The 18,436-nt window shown below is 45.3% G+C and overlaps 1 protein-coding gene across 2 annotated transcripts in view; it reads left to right on the forward strand.

Moving 5' to 3' along the window:
* The window catches only part of LOC122542619 (nuclear receptor ROR-alpha A), an 873,418-nt gene that overhangs the window by 822,771 nt on the left and 32,211 nt on the right, over positions 1-18,436 (forward strand). For both annotated transcript variants that reach the window (XM_087982159.1, XM_087982160.1), the window contains one exon: positions 14,228-14,614. In XM_087982159.1, coding sequence (XP_087838285.1) covers positions 14,228-14,614 — 387 coding nt within the window. The remainder of the gene's footprint in view (positions 1-14,227; positions 14,615-18,436) is intronic.

Consider the following 18,436-nt stretch of genomic DNA (forward strand, 5'->3'; position numbering starts at 1 on the left):
GAGGGTCTGGTAAACAGAATACCGAACAGATCTGACCACCCCTGGCAGTGTCCTTAATCTTAATGTCACAGTGGTAACCTGCTCATGGATGGAAGAAGATGGATTCTGCTGCAGAAGTTAATGGAATGGCTTTTCTTCATTTCAACAGGTAAATAACCTCCGCTATTTCTTTTATGCCGTGCGGGAGAAACGATAGCAAGTTGCCCTTGGGTGCCTTTGTAAAATGAAATGGTTTACACACGCACAGCGTACTGAAAAAGGTTGAGGAGACCGTTGTAGAATTTCAGGTAACCAAGGCTGGCAAATTTAGTGACACTTGGTGCTTCGAAAATATATGGATAAAATCAAAAGGAAAGTGGTTTGTTCTAATAATACAGAGCAGTCGTGTGGGAGGGAACAAATACGCAAACAAAAATTGCTGGAGAAACTCAGCAGGTGTGGCAGCATCTGCAGAGAGAAATCAGAGTGAAGGTTTCAGGTCAAGTGACACATACTTAGAACCTGCAGTACGGAAAGGCTTAGGTTTATAAAAATCAGAATTGGATTTAGAGTGAATGGTGATAAGAAATAATAAAGATCAGAACTCTTGGGGCAAAATTGTTGGACAGCATGAAATGTGAAGATATGTAGGGAATGAAAAGTAATGTTCTCATCATGAGGGATTTTAATCTTCATATAGACAGCATAAATCACGTTGGAAATACGTAGTTTGTGAGTTCAAACAATATATTGAAGACAATTTCAGGGAAACTATTTCGTTGAACCAATCACAGGAGAGGTTATTTTCGATCTTAAGCAAAAGCAAAATATTGTGTACACTGGAAATGCGAAATAAAATCGAAGAGTACAGGAGAAACTCAGCAGGTCTGGCAATACTTATGGAGAGAGAAACAGAGTTGATGCTTCTTGTCCAATGTGACTCCTCTTCAGAACGTCCAAATCAAAGGAAAGTCATGCTGGACTCGAAACATCAACCCTGCTTTCTCTCTGCAGCTGCTGCCGGACCTGCTGAGTTTCTCCATTGCCTTCCACTTTAAATTTATATTTTAGACCTTGTTCTGTACTAATGCTAAGTTCTGAATTCCTTAGGGTAAGGAGTTTTCTGGGGAAGAGTGATCATAACTAAGTTTGAGACTGACATGTCTATGTTTGAAACTAGAGCATTGAACTTAAAGCCAGTTGAATAAGTATAAAGGGGAAAATTGACTGAGGAATTTTGATTTGATTTGATTTATTGGTATCACAGGTACAGTGAGAAGTTTTATTTTGCAAGCAGTACAAGCAGATCACAGCAAACAAAGACACACAGGTGCTTATACAGAGTGAGGCATACAACATTCTAGATGCCCAAGAGGTGTACAAGACTAAGGTCAACATGAGATTTGAAATTAGAGAGGTCCACTCAGCAGTCTAATAACAGCAGGGAAAAAGCTGTTCTTGAACCAATGGGAATGTATAACCAATGTTCGATGTTTAGTGAGATGTTTCACAATTCTTAACACATGTACATTTCATTGAGAAATGAAGCTTCCACAGGAAATTAAAGAGATTAAGATCCGTATTGGATAAAAAGAAAGGGCTCGTGATGTAGAGTAGCAAGCCTGAGGATTCAGAGAGTCTGAGAAACTAGCCCGGGGTGACTTGCAAAAATATAAGGGAACTGGCAAGGAATATCAAAATTAAGCTTCACTAAGTAAGTTAAAACAGAGTGGCTAAAGTTAGAATGGCATCCTTTCAGTCTGAAACAGGAGAAATTATCACTAGGAGAAAAGAAATTATAACGTTTTTAAGCAAATGTTTTGTGTTTGAATTCACAGTCGAAAGTTAAAAACTCAGAATAATGTACAAACCTACAAGTAGGAAAATAAATAGGCCATTCTAACTCTTGAGTCTGGCTCTGTCATTCAATAAGCTCAAGGTATATCTGTCTGTGTTTTGAATATCATATTCCCATCTGTATAATGGAGTTTAATTTAGATAAATGTGAGGAGCTGCATTTTGGAAAGGCAAGTCAGGGCAGGACTTATTCACTTCGTGGTAAGGATCTGGGGAGTGTTGCTGAACAAAGAGACCTTGGAATGCAGGTTCATAGTTCCTTGAAGGTGGAGTCGTAGGTAGATAGGATAGTGAAGAAGGCATTTAGTATGCTTTCCTTTATTAGTCAGTGTATTGAGTATTGGCATTGAGAGGTCATGTTGCGGCTGTACAGAACATTAGTGAGGCAATTTTTTGAATACTGCATTCAATTCTGAACTCCCAACTATCGGATGTTGTGAAACTTGAAATGGTTCAGAAAAAATTTACAAGGATGTTGCCAAGGTTGGAGGGTTTGAGCTACAGGGAGAGGCTGAATAGGCTGGGGCTATTTTTCCTGGAGTGGCAGAAGCTGAGGGGTCACTTTCTAGAGGTTTATGAAATCATGAGGGGCATGGGTTGGGTGAAAAGCCAAGGTCTTTTCCCTAGCTGGGAGCAGTCAAAAACTACAGTGCATAGGTGAAAGGTGAGAAAGGAAAGATTTAAAAGGGGCCTAAGGGTAACTTTTTCACACAGTGGGTGCTGCGTGTACAGAATGAGCTGCCAGAGGAAGTGGTGGAGGTTGGGTACAAAAGGCATCTGGATGGGTACATGAATAGAAAGGTCTAGAAGGATATGGGTCAAATCTTCCATTAACCGTATTATTTACTTGATGTCCCTCCATACTTAATATTCTGCGATTCATTGACTCGAAAATCTAACAGTTCTGTGGCTCGGAGTTCAAATAAATTGGTTAAATGTAATTTCCCTTTCACAAAACAATACTGGCTTTTTCTCGTGACTTTGAGCTTGTCTAAGTGCCCAGATCCTTAATGATCTCAAAGGAAAGTGGAGAATCATGGCTCCAATGAGTGTGAAGAACTTGAAATAATTAGCAAAGAAAGATACTGCACAAATTAATGGCCCTCAAAGTTGACAACCTGATGGTTGACATCCTAACTTTGTAAAGACGTCAGTGCAAAGAGAATGGATGCACTGGTTGTGGTGTCTAAACATTCCTAGCTTCTGGAATGGTCCCAATGGTTTGGAAGCTCACAATTTGTACTGCTATCTAAGAGAGAGAGAGAGAGAGAGAGAGAGAGAGAGAGGAGAATGACAGGGTCTGCAAGCCATAAGCATAATGTCAGCAATTGGGAAAATGCTGCAGTTCATGATAGTAACATATGAGTCAGGAGTAGGCCATTTGGCCCCTCAAGCCTGCTCTCCAATTGAATAAGATGATAGCTGATCTGATTGGACTCTTCATAACTGTTCTCTTCCTGGTGGACCAAAGACCTGTCCAATTCAGCCTTGAGTCTGTGACTGAGTAACCAAGTCTCCACTGTTCTCTGGGGAGGGACATGACAAAGATTCTGAGGGGAGAAGAAATTCCTCATCCTTTCAGTCTTAAACAGGAGCCTCCTTATCCTGGAACTATGTTCCTAATTATGAGATTCCTCCATGCAAGTGATAGCACAGCATTTCCAAAATTCTAATATGGCTCAACAGAATCTACGCGTTTTTAAGGAAGGAAAAACATGTTTGATAAAATCCTCCACGGGATTATTTTTAAGGTGTAACTGTGAGGATGCATAAAGGGCAACTAGTGATGAAATTCAATTTTGAAAAACCATTGAATGCGATGCCATATGAAAGATAAGGACTTGAGTTAAGGTAATATATTAGCATGCAAGGAGATCAACTAAAGGACAGGAAACTGAGACCAGAAATAAGTGGGTCAAATTGTCAGGTTATTACTAATGGAATGCTGCAAGGATCAGTGCTGGGGCCTCAGCGATTTGCAATTTTTATTAATGGCTTAGATCAAGGGGCAGAGTGTAAAGTAATAAAGTGTGCTGATGGCACAAAATATTAATATAGTGGGGTTTGAGTGACCTTTACCAGAAAAACAGAAAGTTAATTTGAAAGTACAACAAGCAATTTGCAAAGCAAATCAGTGTAAAATCAGTGAGGGTGACCGGCTTCGATTGCACAGGGAGGTTTTGCTGAGACTACACCAGGGGTTTTCTGGACAGGCTAGGACTCCTTACTGAAGGCAGGATATGCACTTAGCTTAGAGCAGATACAATGAAGGTTCTCTCAATCGATTCTTGGGATTGAAGAGTTTTTCTGTGAGGAGAAATTAAATCAGGTGGACCTATATTCTACGAAGTGCAGAAGAATAAAAAGTGATCTCATTGAAACATTGAATTGCTTATTCTCCACAACCACCTGATGAAGGAGCAGCGCTCCGAAAGCTAGTGCTTCCAAATAAACCTGTTGGACTATAACCTGGTGTTGTGTGATTTTTTTAACTTTGTTGACCCCAGTCCAACACTGGCTCCTCCAAGTCATTGAAGCATATATTCGGAGAGGGCTTGACAAGCTACACGTGGGGTCAAGATTAGAGTGGTGCTGGGAAAGCACAGCAGGTCAGGCAGCATCCGAGGAGCAGGGAAATCAATGTTTTGGGCAAAACCCCTTCATCAGGAATCCTGATGAAGGGCTTTTGCCTGAAACGTCGATTTTCCTGCTCCTCGGAAGCTGCCTGACCTGCTGTGCTTTCCCAGCACCACTCTAATCTTGACTCTAATCTCCAGCATCTGCAGAACTCACTTCCGCCAAGCGACATGTGGAGATTGATTCTTCTCTGGCTGCAAATGTGGAACGAGGGAGAATGGTCTGAAGTTTTGGAAGGAGGCGAGCAGAATTTCTGAATTGCGAAAGTTCTTTAGCTCAGAAAGCTGTTGATGCTCAGTGTTTGAGTACATTTGAGGCTGAGGATTGGCCGGTTTCCAGCCTCTGTGAAGACATGAGATTGTGAGGGGAATGACATTGAGACTGAATGTCAACTACGATGGTATGGAGTGCTGGAGTCAGCTCAAGGAACCATTTGATCCAGCTATCGAACTGCTGATATTCTTATGAGCATGCGTCACCCTGGACTATTTAAATAGAGGTATGGAGTACAAAAGCAAGGACATTATGCAAAGCTTCATAAAGCACGGCGTCAGCTTCCACTTAATAATGATGTATTGAATCCCGCCTCAGTGGCTGATATGCAGCACATTCCCTGAACAAGATCCACCAATGGACATTCTTCACAAGGGATCAAGGAAAGTCACTTTCTTTTGACAAATCTCACCTGTCAATGGCCATTCAGCCCATCAAGTCTGCACCAACCCTGTGAAGGGCATCACCCCACCCATCCCCCTAACCTGACATTTACCATGGTTAACCCACCTGACCTGCACATCTTTGGACTGCGGGAGGAAACCGGAGCACCCAGAGGAAACCCACACAGATGCGAGGAGAATGTGCAAACTCCACACAGGCAGTCATAGAATCCCCACGGTGTGGAAGCCGGCCGTTTGGCCCATCGCCGACGAAGTGCATCCCACTCTGACCCACATCCCTGCCCTATCACCCTGCATTTCACATGGCTAACCCATTTAGTCTGCACATTCCTGGGCACTACGGGGTAATTTCCCATGGCCCAATCCATCTAAGTCGCTCATCTTTGGACTGTGGGAGGAAACCGGAGCACCAGGAGGAAACCCACGCAGTCACGGGGAGAATGTGCAATCTCCACACAGACAGTCGCCCATGGCGGGAACTGAACCTGGGTTCCTGGCGCTGTGAGATAGCAGTGCTAACCACTGAGCCACCGTGCCATGCCTAACAAAGGAGTACCAAGCATTGGCTGGTAAACAAGCAACTGTGTGGCAGACAAGAATTCTACCGCGAAACCACCAATGCGAGCACCTAAAGCTTGAATCAAACCTGGGCTAATGGCAGTCTGAGGCAGCATGCTAATGCCACCCAGAGAGAGTGGTGCCAAAGTGAGAGTGGTTCTTGCTAAACCGGATAAACTAGTGACTCCACACAGCCAGTATCCGCCTCCCCCCCCACCCCACCACGAGGACTTCACAAACCCCTTCATGGAGAGGCACAGACAATGCTGCACCTTCCCGAGAAGTGCCCCCTCTACAGGTGGAGTGGCAGATGAATCACTCTCAACTCAGCAAATGTAGTGGTCATCGCTTGGCTCAGGAGTCTTGCATTTGTTAAAATAAAGTAGGAGAAAGTGAGGACTGCAGGTGCTGGAGATCAGAGTCGAGAGTGTAGTGCTGGAAAAGCACAGCAGGTCCAGGCAGCATCCGAGGAGCAGGAGAATCGACGTTTCGGGCATAAGCCCTTCATCAGGAATCATTCTGCAGTCCTCGCTCTCTCCTAGAAAAGTGAAAGGCAGCAAGAGCTTGCTTTGTGAGACATGAGCGTCACTGGTAAGGTCAGCATTTATCACCCGTCTCTCCCTGCCCTTCGGAATGTGCCTGGACAGACACTGCCCTCCAACAGGCTGCTTTTTCAAAGGGTCAGCACGACAATGACAGGAGCACGCATTTATAAAGCATCTTTAACAACGTAGGCCAGCAAACATAGGGGTGAATGGGTGAATTTTCAGGCTAGAACATGGAGGAGCTTTGAATTGGTCAAGTCAAGAGTTAACAAAGGCATAGCTGAGGATCTCAGTGTCAGGATGAGCTGAGGCAGGGGATAGACAATTGGCCAACTGTTCTCCTGTGCTATGAGAGTCTATAAACCTGCCAAGTCAACAGACAATGTCCCCCGCCCCCACAGGCTGGCTTTGAAGGGAGGCTGATGTCACTGTGGAAATGGTGAGCACTTCAAATGACTGCCTACCCATAATACCTGTGGAATTTTTCCCATATAAATTCATGCTTCCTCTCTTTTTGGCTTATGAAAGGTTTCGTAGGGACGCTCTACTTTTGGATAGCGGGGGGGATACCTGGACTCTAAACATAATCTGCATCTCTGCTGTGACATTGGGGGAATGGATTGTTAGCAGAGACTGTGAAAAATGGCCTCCAAGTCTCTTCCCGCCTTGGCAGGCTCTCCCGTTCGAATTTGGCCAAGTGAATTTTGACATGTTGTGTTGTGAATTGAGTGGATGTTATTATTATTAATATGATGGTTTATTTCCCCTTTCCCAGATTCGGGTCCGGAGGAGACGAGATGGCTGCGGCAGAGGTAGAGAGGAGACAGCATGGGATGCGGAAAGGGGGAGCCCGCAGTGTAGACCGCCCAGTGGCCAGCTCCTGCCAGCCTTCGAAGAGCTGGTGTTCTCATGGGGGAGAAGAGTTGCTCTTGGCATGAGCCACTGGGGTCTGCCGTAGGTCCAAGACTGGGTTTGTCAAAACCCCCGAGAGTTTGCCCATTTTCATCCTCCCACAGTGTTGGCAAACACTGAGCCAGTTGGTGAGATGTGACATCATTTTGCCCGTTGGGCATGCAGTGCCAACAGACTGCAGGTGGTACTCCTCTGTTTACCCGATTCAGCGCTTACGACCCGAACTTTAGTCTTGGCCTTCCAAGTACAGCTGAGTTCGGAATCTGAGGGCAGATATAGACAAAACAGAAAAATGCTGGAAGTACTCACAGGTCTATCCATCTCTGTGCAGTGAGAAACAATGTTCAAAGCCTGTAGAATTCTTACAGGGTGGAAAGAGGTCGCTCAGGCAAGAGTGAGGTCTGCAGATGCTGGAAATCAGAGTCTAGATTAGAGTGGTGCTGAAAAAGCACAGCAGGTCAGGCAGCATCCGAGGAGCAGGAAAATTTGATGTTTCGGGCAAAAGCCCTTCATCAGGATGACTTTTCCTGTTCCTCGGATGCTGCCTGACCGGCTGTGCTTTCTCAGCACCACTCTAATCAAAGAGGTCGCTCAGCCCATCGAGTCTCACCAACCCCCTGAAGGGCAACCAACCCTGACTCAGACCCCTATCCTATCTCCATGACCCTGCATTTCCCATGGCTAACCTACACACTAATTGACCAGGGCCAATCCACCTAATCTGTGGAAGGAAACCAGAGCAAACCCACGCAGACTCAGGAAGAACATGTAAATTCCACGTAGACTGAGGCTGGAATCGAACCTAGGTCCCTGGCGCCGTGGGGCAGCAATGCTAACCACTGAGCCGCCCTAAATTGATGACTCTTGGGTCAGATTGGGGATTGCCTCAGGGGTGCAACACCTTTAAAAGAAAGAAGTGAGGAGGATTGTTTTCTCTCTCAGAAAGACTGGATCTGTGGAATTCTTCACAACAGAGGGCTGTCGAGGCTGGGTCATTCGGTATATCCAAGGCTGAGAGAGACAGGTTTTTAATCAATAAGGGAATTATGGGTAAAAAACAGGACACTGGAGTTAAGGATTATCAGAGCATCCATGATCTCATTGATCTCTGCCCTTTTACCTTCTAGCTTCTTATCACCTAAGTTCCAGAACAGCCCTTCCTGTTGAAACAGTGATTTATTAGGCACTTGTGGATTTCTTCCAATTTAATATTTACTACCCATCAGGTAGTCTGCTGTCCATTGGGATTGGTCAGTTGCTTCGCTGACCATCTCCGTTCACTCCACAGGGATGACCATAAGCTTTCAGCCTTGTCCATTTACTTTTCTGTCACACTCCACCGTCCTCACCTCCCTCACACCACCACCCCCTCCCCCACTCCCAACTTTCTATCCTTGACCTCCAACACTGTTCCGGTGAAACTTGTTGGAAATCTGAGAAACATCCAAATCTTAGCACTCGGCATTTTACAGCTTCCAAACTCCGTGAGTCCATCAACATTAGGTCAGACCCCTCACATTTTTTGTTGTGTGGTAGAAGCAGTTGCTGGTGATCATTTTCACGTTTATATCTCCTCCTGGTGCATCTTGCCAGCTCTCTTTCCCTTATCATCCTTTTGCCATTTAATCTCTCCTCACTGCTTACCCCTCACCAGCCTATCACAGACCTTCCCGTTTGGTCTTTCTGATATATCCCTTCCTCTCGCCCGAGATTAAAACGGTCACATGGGCTGAGCAACTCCCAGTCTACCAATGATGTGCCAGTATCAGACTGGGGTGGGCAAAGAGAGAAGACACCCGCCACCGGGTTATAGTCCAACAGGCTTACATAAAAACACAAGCTTTCGGAGCGCTGCTCCTTCGTCCCCTCTTTTCACAAATGCTGCCAGAATGGCCCAATATTTCCTGAATTTTCTGTTTTATTTAAATCTGCTCCTGTTTTCCTCACACTTGCCAAAGGTTGGGAGCTCACAATGGGAATCTCTCCTGTTTCATGGAAAATAATTGGATTGTGTGTGTTTTTGTGTGTGTGCGTCTTGGCTTGTTCTGGTGCAAGCAAGCAGAACTGAATAAATATCGTATTTAAATACTTTCTGTCTAAATTTCTTTCCAGTGTATGTTACTTGAGAGAAAACATCAGGTTGACCAATCAGGAACGTGGTATTGGAAGGGTGTTGCCACCCAATTAACAGGGCCAAAGGGTTGGTTTGCATAAACTAGGAGAAAGTGAGGGCTGAAGATGCTGGAGGTCAGAGTTGAGAGAGTGGTGCTGGAAAGGCGCAGCAGGTCAGGCAGCATCCGAGGAGCAGGAGAATCGACGTTTCGGGCAAAAGCCCTTCATGAGGATGGGCCATTCCCAAAACGTCGATTCTCGTGCTCCTCGGATGCTGCCTGACCTGCTGCGCTTTTCCAGCACCACACTCTTGATTCCTGTTTATATAAACCACCAGTTAGCCTGAACTAGAAGCAGCTCTTATCTAACATAATGTATAGGTGCTTCTTCTATAACACAATGGTTGTGTTCTCGTACAACCCCGTGTTACAGAAAAATCATGCTTTAGAAACAGTGTTTAAAGTATTGGCAATGTAATCGCATTCCCACCAACACACATTTTAAAAGTTCACACTGTAGAAACAATGTCCCCAATTCATCAATCGCATTACAGTGAATTCGCATTAAAGGAAACGCATTATAGCATAGCGACCTGTAGTTCATTATATTATGGCTATCATGTAATGAGTATTAGTAAGATGGGAACTCTTGTGGTGCGGTGGTAGTGTCCCTACCTCTGAGCCAGGATGCCCAGATTCAAGTTCTACTGACTCCTGTGGCATGGAGGGTTGGTTGGATGCAGAGCAATGCCATCAGTGTGGGTTCAATTCCCGCACTGGCTGAGGTTACCTGCAAAGACCCTCCTTCTCAACCTCTCCCCTCACCTGAGGCACTTTGACCCTCAGGTTAAACCGCCAACCAGCCATCTCTCTCTAATGGGAGAGCAGCTCTCTGGGACTTGGATGACTCATCTCCAAAAGTGTTTCATGATGGGTTGATTAAAGCTATCTATACAAGTGCAACGATCATTGTGAATAAGATTTTTGGAGATATGTGAGACCCCCAAATGTCCCCCGCCCAACCTGAGCCAGGATGATATTGTCAGACTGCGGGGCGCTTAATTCAGTTTCCAAACTTTTCCAAAGCTTCAATTGCCTCACACAACAGGGGAACCCTTGCTCGTGTTAAAGTTAACTTCACTGGCCGTGTGACCCACCAGAAACACTCTCCCTCCTAGCCTGCAGGGATAACCATGATGATTAACTCTGGTTGTACAGTGATATTAACGATATCTCGAATGCTACATACCCCTCATATCTTATCAGATCTAAAACCTGGATCATCAATTCAGCAAATGTATAACATCAGATTGTTACAAACTTTAAACCTGTGTGGAGTCCATGTTGATGTTTGTGTGTGTGTGTGGGACTGTATACACACAAGGAGGTGTGTAAGGTGCACATTCTTTCTACAAATAAAGGCTACTTTCCAAACTTTGCTTCTGTTTTTATTTTCCCAGAAACCTTATGTGTAAAGTTTATCAAATGCAGTCAAATTGTAGGTGTAATTTTGCACAATGCAGACCAACTCACACCATCGAATCACTATGAAATCCTACCTCGCTTTAACAGAAAATATACTATTATTCCTCTTGCTTTAAACACCCTCAAGGAACATCACAGGTAAGACTTTTCATGAACACTGCTGATGGTGTGCAGTCAAACCTGCAATTAAATTTGCAATGAAGTCGAACAGAGAGGGTGTAAAAGTAAATGTTTTAGGTGAGAGAAGTGGTGAATTGTTTTCCTGGGTTGTGAAATGCATTTGTTCCAAACAGCAGGTGGACATTGAGGAAGCGTTTAGATGGGTGCAGATGATGGAGGGAGAGAGAGATGAAGGAATATAGGAACTGGCCATCCTGTTTGGATTAGGTACTGTTCATGCAGAGAAGAACCATCAATGCAGAATTCTTAGTGAACATTTGTCTAAACCTAATTAACTCGTGGCACCAGATGCTAATACCGGGCTAACATAAGCAAGGTACCCATTGGCTTCAATACAGCACAAAATGAGCACATTCCTATTACCAGGCGATGTCTCCAGACTTGAGTTGTATTCAGAGAAAATGGTCTCCGCCTCTACCCCTGCATTCTTGCTACCTGAAGGCAGGCACTCAACGTTTGGCTGCAGGGCCAGACGTTACTTTCACTGCCACAAGCAGGCGCGACAGCATCAGGTTGGCAGGACATGGTCATCATGCCAACCTCTGAAACCACACAGCATGAGTGGAGCGGTAGAAATCAGCGGCTCATTTTGAGATGGCCAACTGGTGACTGGGTTTGCTAACAACCCAAACATCCAATCGCCTGCAGTTCTTTTTATTTCAATGCCCCGCTACATTTGATTGGGCGTCAGAGTGGGGGAGTGTTGTGGCACGAGGGGAGTTGAAAATGCCTACCACCTGGACCATGGCAGCAGTCCAAATGGTTGTTTAATCTCATTTGGAAGCGCCAGCGTTGGACTGGGGAGGACAAGGTCAGAAATCCTGATTCCACCTGACCAAGGAGCAGCGCTCCGAGAGCTTGTGATTTCAAATAAACCTGTTGAACTGTAACCTGATGTTATGTGACTCCTGACCTTGTTTAATCTCACTTGTTTACATTTTCTGCTGTGAAAAATTAAAGACTCGGAGAGCCACGGACTCTTAAACCTGTAACTGTGACCAACACCCTCTATGTGGCATGACCTCTCTGTTTTTGGCCTCCTGGCCTACAATCCTTGGCTGGACATTGAGCCCTACCCCCCAGCCCTGGTCCCTTTTATGGGCCTCCTGGCTGCTGGATGGCTACTAATTGGCCTTCTAATGTTTGGCGGGCTAGGACGGAGTGAATGGACCAATTAGATTTCTATCCAACACCCTCCCCTCTCTGAGAAAGGTCAAATCTCACCTGCTGTATCTACTAATGTACTGTCTTTATACTGGCCAGATATCTTTGCTTTTGTTCTTCAAACTGAAATAAAGAATGCCACAGGAATTAGCCTAAAGATGATTAAGACAATAAAGTTCTGCCTGAGCATCAACTTCATTGAATGGCAGAGTGGACTCCAGGGGCTGAATGGTCTGTTTCTGCTCTGACATCGTCAGGTCACAGTTCAGTGAGAGTCTGGTGAGATCCCAGAATTGGACTTTGGCCGTGCTGCCCGTTGGACTGGGCACCATTCCGTGTCAAGGTTCCTGCGTGAAGAATTGATGAGATACTGGAGGCTTCTCGAAGTCTGGTCCCAGGAAGAACCAGGAGAGAAGAGGAACAATAAGCAGATAGCGTCGAAATGAATCATGACAGTCGATAAACCTGTCTCTCAGTGACACTCCTCATGCTCAATTTTAACATGGGCAATAGTTCCTTGTAAGTTTTGCAAATGGTAAACATTCAACCTTCGGGGTTTCTGACTACTTTCAAGCTCAAAGTGTGACTTTTATTTATATCGCACTTTTACCAAGTTGTGCAGTTCCTAAGCACTTTCTAATCAATGAAGTATTTTCTGAGTTTTCATGATTGCTGTGTCATGAACAAAATGTTGCAACCAATTTGCTCACAGCCAGCTCTCACAAACTGCAAAGCAATAAATGGGCAAATATATATTTTTAACCATGTTACTTAAACGTTTAGTATTGATGTGGAGGTGCCGGTGTTGGACTGGAGTGGACAAAGTTAAAAATCACACAACACCAGGTTATTGTACTCAGATTTTCTGTGTCCTATGATCCTGCCCCACTAGCTACCCGATGAAAGAGCAGTGTTCCGAATAAACCTGTTGAACTATAACCTGGCGTTGTGGGATTTAATATTGACAAGGATGTTGGGTGGAACTCTGCACTGTTCTGTTAAATAGCACGTCAGTGTTTTTCTGAGAGACTGGGAATGGAGTGTCAATTTAACATCTCATCTGAAAGACACTGCACCCTCAGTCCTTCACTGTTGAGCGTATGCTCAGGACTATGGGACATAGATTGTGGAATTTTTCCCCAATTCTTATCAAATTTTCTATCAAGATTTGAAATAACAGCAAGGAACTGTTGTAAGTGCAATCAAAGCTCCACATACTCAAAATTACACACTAGTTATTAATGGATTTAATGTCCTTAAAACCTTGAAGCTAGTTTCAGATGAGATTCTCTATTGCTGTGCTTCCTAAATTCCTGCCCTCTATAACCCAGTTTGAACATTTTTGGGATTCTTCAGCAAGACTGGGGAGAGTTGAGGTGGGGGTTGGTGGGGAGGCTTTAAGTGGTGGGAGGGGAAGGATGTTCAGAGCAAGAGCAAGGGGAATTCCATGATGACCATTGCTGTTTCAGAGTTCGCTGGTGATCCACCCGGGGGGGGGGGGGGGGGGGAGAGAAGGGTGTGTGTGTGTGTGTGTGTGTGTGTGTGTGTGTGTGTGTGTGTGTGTGTGTGTGTGTGTGTGTGTGTGTGTGTGTGTGTGTGTGTGTGTGTGTGTGTGTGTGTGTGTGTACTCTTACATGTGTGTGCGTGCACACTCTCACATAAGTGTGTGTGTGCGTGCACACTCTGACATAAGTGTGTGTGTGTGTGTGCGTGCACACTCTCACATAAGAGTGCGTGTGTGTGTGCGTGCACGCATGTATATGTGTGTGTCTTTGTGCGTGCGCACAGGCGAGTGTGTACCTGTGTGTGTGTGTACACTCAGACAAGTGTACATATGTGTTTGTGCGAGTGTGTGTGCGTGCACGCATGTATATGTGTGTGTCTTTGTGCGTGTGCATGTATGTGTGTGTGTGTGTACGCGCGCAGGTGAGTGTGTACGTGTGTGTGTGTGTGTGTATATATGTTTATTTATAACCTGGTGAGATGTTATTAGAGGAGCATCATATAAACTCCCTGTTTCCCAAAGTGTACTTAAGTGCAGCCGATGGTGATGAGATTAGCTCTGTTCTGCAGACAAGCCGGAGACGGTGCCTCATTCAGAGGTTTGTGTGCTTTCTTGCAGCTGTCAAGTTTGGTCGGATGTCCAAGAAGCAGAGAGACAGCCTGTATGCTGAGGTCCAGAAACATCGTCTGCAGCAGCAACAGCGAGACCACCAGCAGCAACCTGGGGAAGCAGAACCCCTGACTCCAACGTACAATGGGCTGACAGAACTGAACAATGACCTCAGCAACCTTTACATGGATGGGCACACTCCAGAAGTGGGCAAAGCTGACTCAGGAATGAACAACTTCTATCTGGACATTCAGCCATCCCCAGACCAGTCCGGTCTAGACATCAATGGTATTAAACAGGAGCCCATATGTGAATACGCAGCGGTCCCTGACTTTTTTCCATACTGCTCCTTCACAAACGGTGAAAGCTCTCCCACTGTCTCAATGACAGAACTAGGTAAGCTACAGCCCTGAAGCAAAGGGAGGCATAATGACAAAGCATCTCTTTCTCGTTCATGGGGACGTGGCAGTATTTATGACCCATATCTAAATGCTCCTCAAGGAAAGGTGTTCAAAAGAGAACTGCACTTACAGGAGCCATGATGGCCTAGTGGTATGATCGCTGGCCTGTTAGTCCAGAGACACAGATAATATCCTCAGGATCCAGGTTCAAATCCTGCCGTAACAGATGGTGCACTTTGAATTCATTACAAATCTGGAATTAAGAGCGACCATGAAACCATTGTCGTAAAAACCCATCTGGTTCACTCATGTCCTTCAGGGAAGGAAGCTGCAATCCTTACCTGGTCTGACCTACATGTGACTCCAGACCCACAGTGATGTGGTTGACTCTTGAACTGCCCTCTAGGGCAGTGGGCACTAAATGCTGGCTTAGAAATTGATGCCCTTATCCTGTGAATGAATGAAAAAGATAAAAAGGAGTGTGAGAACAGCAAGTTCATGAACTCATTGGATGCTCAAATGGCTGGTCTCAGATACATTGACATTGGTGGAAGTTTCTGACTGGGAAGAAGGAGTCTTTGAGAATCTGACACTCGTCAGAACCTTTCTGCTATTTCTCCCCTGGCCATGGATAATGGCTCTGTGTCTAAACACTGCTGCACCCCACCCAGGGGTCTGTATCTGGAAGATCTGATCAACAGAACACGTCCCAAAATTTATATTGTCCTTTCAGAAAGGTTTCACCTTGATTCAGGATAGAATTTATATCCTTTGGGACTTTGAACCTAAGATCATTTGTGTGATTGCAAAGTCTACCCCCGGACAGGCCAAATATTAATCAAGTTCAGTCAGTAATAGGGCAAGCAAATAAAATGTTGCCCTTTATTTCAAAGTGATGGAGTGAAGAAAAACGTCTTGCTAGCTTGTCTAGCGGGCGGCACGGTGGCTCAGTGGTTAGCACTGCTGCCTCACAGTGCCAGGTACCTGGGTTCGATCCCAACCTTGGGTGACAGTCTGTGTGGAGTTTGCACATTCTCCCTGTGTCTTCGTGGCTTTCCTTCGGGTGCTCCAGTTTCCCCTCTCAATCCAAAGAGGTGCAGGTTAGGTTAATTGACCATGCTAAATTGCCCATAGTGTTCAGGGCTCTTCAGGTTAGGCGCATTAGAGTGTGTTGCTGGAAAAGCACAGCAGGACAGGGAGGAGCAGGAGAGCCGAGATTTTGGACAAAAACCCTTCATTCCTGATGAAGGGCTATTGCCCGAAACGTCTACTCTCCTGCTCCTCGGATGCTACCTGACCAGCTGTGCTTTTCCAGCACCACACTCTCGACCCTAAACTCCATGATCTGCAGTCCTCACTTTCGCCTAGGTTAGTCAGGTGCATTAGTCAGGGGTTAAATGTTGGGGAATGGGTTACTCTGCGGAGAGTCGGTGTGGACTTGTTGGGCCGAAGGGCCTGTTTCCACACTGTAGGGAATCTAATTCTAATTCTAAATTATTCAAGCCATCAGTTTAACCACACCAAGAATATAGCAAAGAGTTTTGATCCCATTGTATGTGGAAAGATATTAGCATTGGTGACAGTCGAAAGAAGTTTCATCCCAACTATGGAAGGATTTTCTTATGAGGAGATGTTGCGTAGATTGGCTCCTCTCCTGGCACAGTGGTAGTGTCCCTATCCCTGGACTGGGAGGCCTGCGTTCAAGTCCTACCTGCTCAAGAGGTGTGTAATAACATCTCTTGATTAGCAAAATAGGTTAGTTTTTTTTATAGAAAAGTGTTTAGATTGGGAATGTACTCACTGGAGTTTAGAAAAATGAGAGGAATCCTTATTTAATTGTATCAGATTCTTAGGGGGCTTGACAGGGCAGATAGAGAGCAATTGTTTTCCCTTGCAGGACAGGGCATTACCTCAGAATAAGGGGTTATCCATCAAAGACAGAGTTGAGGAAGAATTTCTGCTCTTTGAAGGTAGTGATTATGTGGAATTCTTTACCACAGAGGGCTGTCAAGCCTGGCTCTTTAGGTATGTTCAAGGCTGAGAGAGACAGATTTTTAATCATTGAGGGGATCGGGGTTATGGAGAAAAGGCAGGAGAGTGGAGTTAAGGATTATCAGATCAGCACTGATTTCATTGAATAGCAGAGCACTCTCAATGGGCTGAATGGCCTACTTCCGCTCCTCCATCTGATGGTCTGAGGGTCTCGATGAATCATTGTTTCATGTGGTCCAGCAAATTATGCAATGTCAGGTGCTCCTGTACTCTGCTGAACCATCTTCTGAGCGCCCCGCCTCCTCCACCCTCTCCTCTAACGAGTGAGAGTGGGCTTCCAATTCACTGATTTTGGAAACCATCCATTCTTCTGCCTCTGCCAACATACCCTCACTTTACTCCAATTTCCCTTCATTCTCCCTCCATGGGACATTTAGCCTCTTTGACTTTATTTCCATTGAACTCCTGACAACTCAATTTCTCAACTCTGCCCTTGTTACAATCTTCTCCCATTGTGTTTCTGACAGATTGAACATCCTCCTCTATTTCAGGGTCCTCCTTTGATCGCCTCTCTTGCCTTCTTCTGTCTGCCTGTTAAACTACCCCACATCGTGCAATCCTAGTGACCTGTCCTCGCCAACATAACTTCCTGTTAAATGACTCTCTCTCTCTCTCTCTCTCATGCTAGCCTCTGTCACATCACCCTCAGTTTCACCATCCATAGTTAGACTGGAACGGATTTCTTTAAAATGGTGAGTGAGACCCAGTGCAGAAATCACATCCCCATTTCTGACAGATCTCTGCCTCTCCTAATGTTATAAAGCTGCACCTGGTCACCCCTCAGCCTCTGATATTCCAACAAAACAACCCACGTTTGTTCTGCCTCTCCATGTAGCTAATACACTCTTAACACAGCTTACCACAGGCAACATGCCTGGTAAACCCTTTTTGCACCCTCTCCAAATCCTCCACATCCCTCCTATCGTGTGGCAATGGGAACCATACACAGTACTCCAAACCAAAGTCTCAAACAGTTATAACATGACATGCAAACCTCTGTACTCAACGCTGCGACCAACGAAAGCAAGCATGCCATTTGCTTTCTTTCCCAGTTGTGATGCCATTTTCAGGGAGCTATGGACTTGCATCAGGATCCCTCTGAGTATCAATGTTCCACGGTCTCCTAACGTTCTTCTTGCTTTTGACCTCCCAAAGTGCGCCATCTCACGCCTGTCTGCCTTAAACTCAATTTGCCACCTCTCCGTCCAAATTTCCAACTAATCTTTATCCTGCGACATCATTTCATAGCCTCACTGTCCACAGCCTTACCAATTTTCTTGTCTGCAATAAATATTGTTGCCAGTTCCTTTGGTTTCCCTTGCGCGAGACTCTGTAACTGGGGGCATAAAATCCCAGCAAGGGCTCACTCATTCAAGAAGGAGATGAGGAGGAATGTATTCACTCGGAGATAGTGAATCTGTGGAGTTGCATAAGACCAGAGGACATAGGAGCAGAAATTAGGCCATTCAGCCCATCGAGTCTCCACTGCTATTCAATCGTGGCTGCTAAGCATTTTCAACCCCATTCTCCCACTTTCCCCTGTAATGTTTCATCCACTTTACAGTCAAGAACGTATCGATCTGTTTTGAAAATACTCAACGGCCTGGCCTCCGCAGGTCCCTTGAAGTTAGTGCTGAGTTCAAACAAGTCCAATTCTGGATGATGCGGAGGTCTTCCCCCTTGGGGTGGGAGTCACAAATCAATAGGTGTAAACATATTTAACAGAGTTTCTAAGTTCTGTGTAACTCTCATGATCTGAAACACC

The sequence above is a fragment of the Chiloscyllium plagiosum genome, unplaced genomic scaffold (genome assembly GCF_037043375.1).
Source record: "Chiloscyllium plagiosum isolate Xiang-an unplaced genomic scaffold, Cpla_swu_hap1 HiC_scaffold_42, whole genome shotgun sequence".
Taxonomy (NCBI): Eukaryota; Metazoa; Chordata; class Chondrichthyes; order Orectolobiformes; family Hemiscylliidae; genus Chiloscyllium; species Chiloscyllium plagiosum.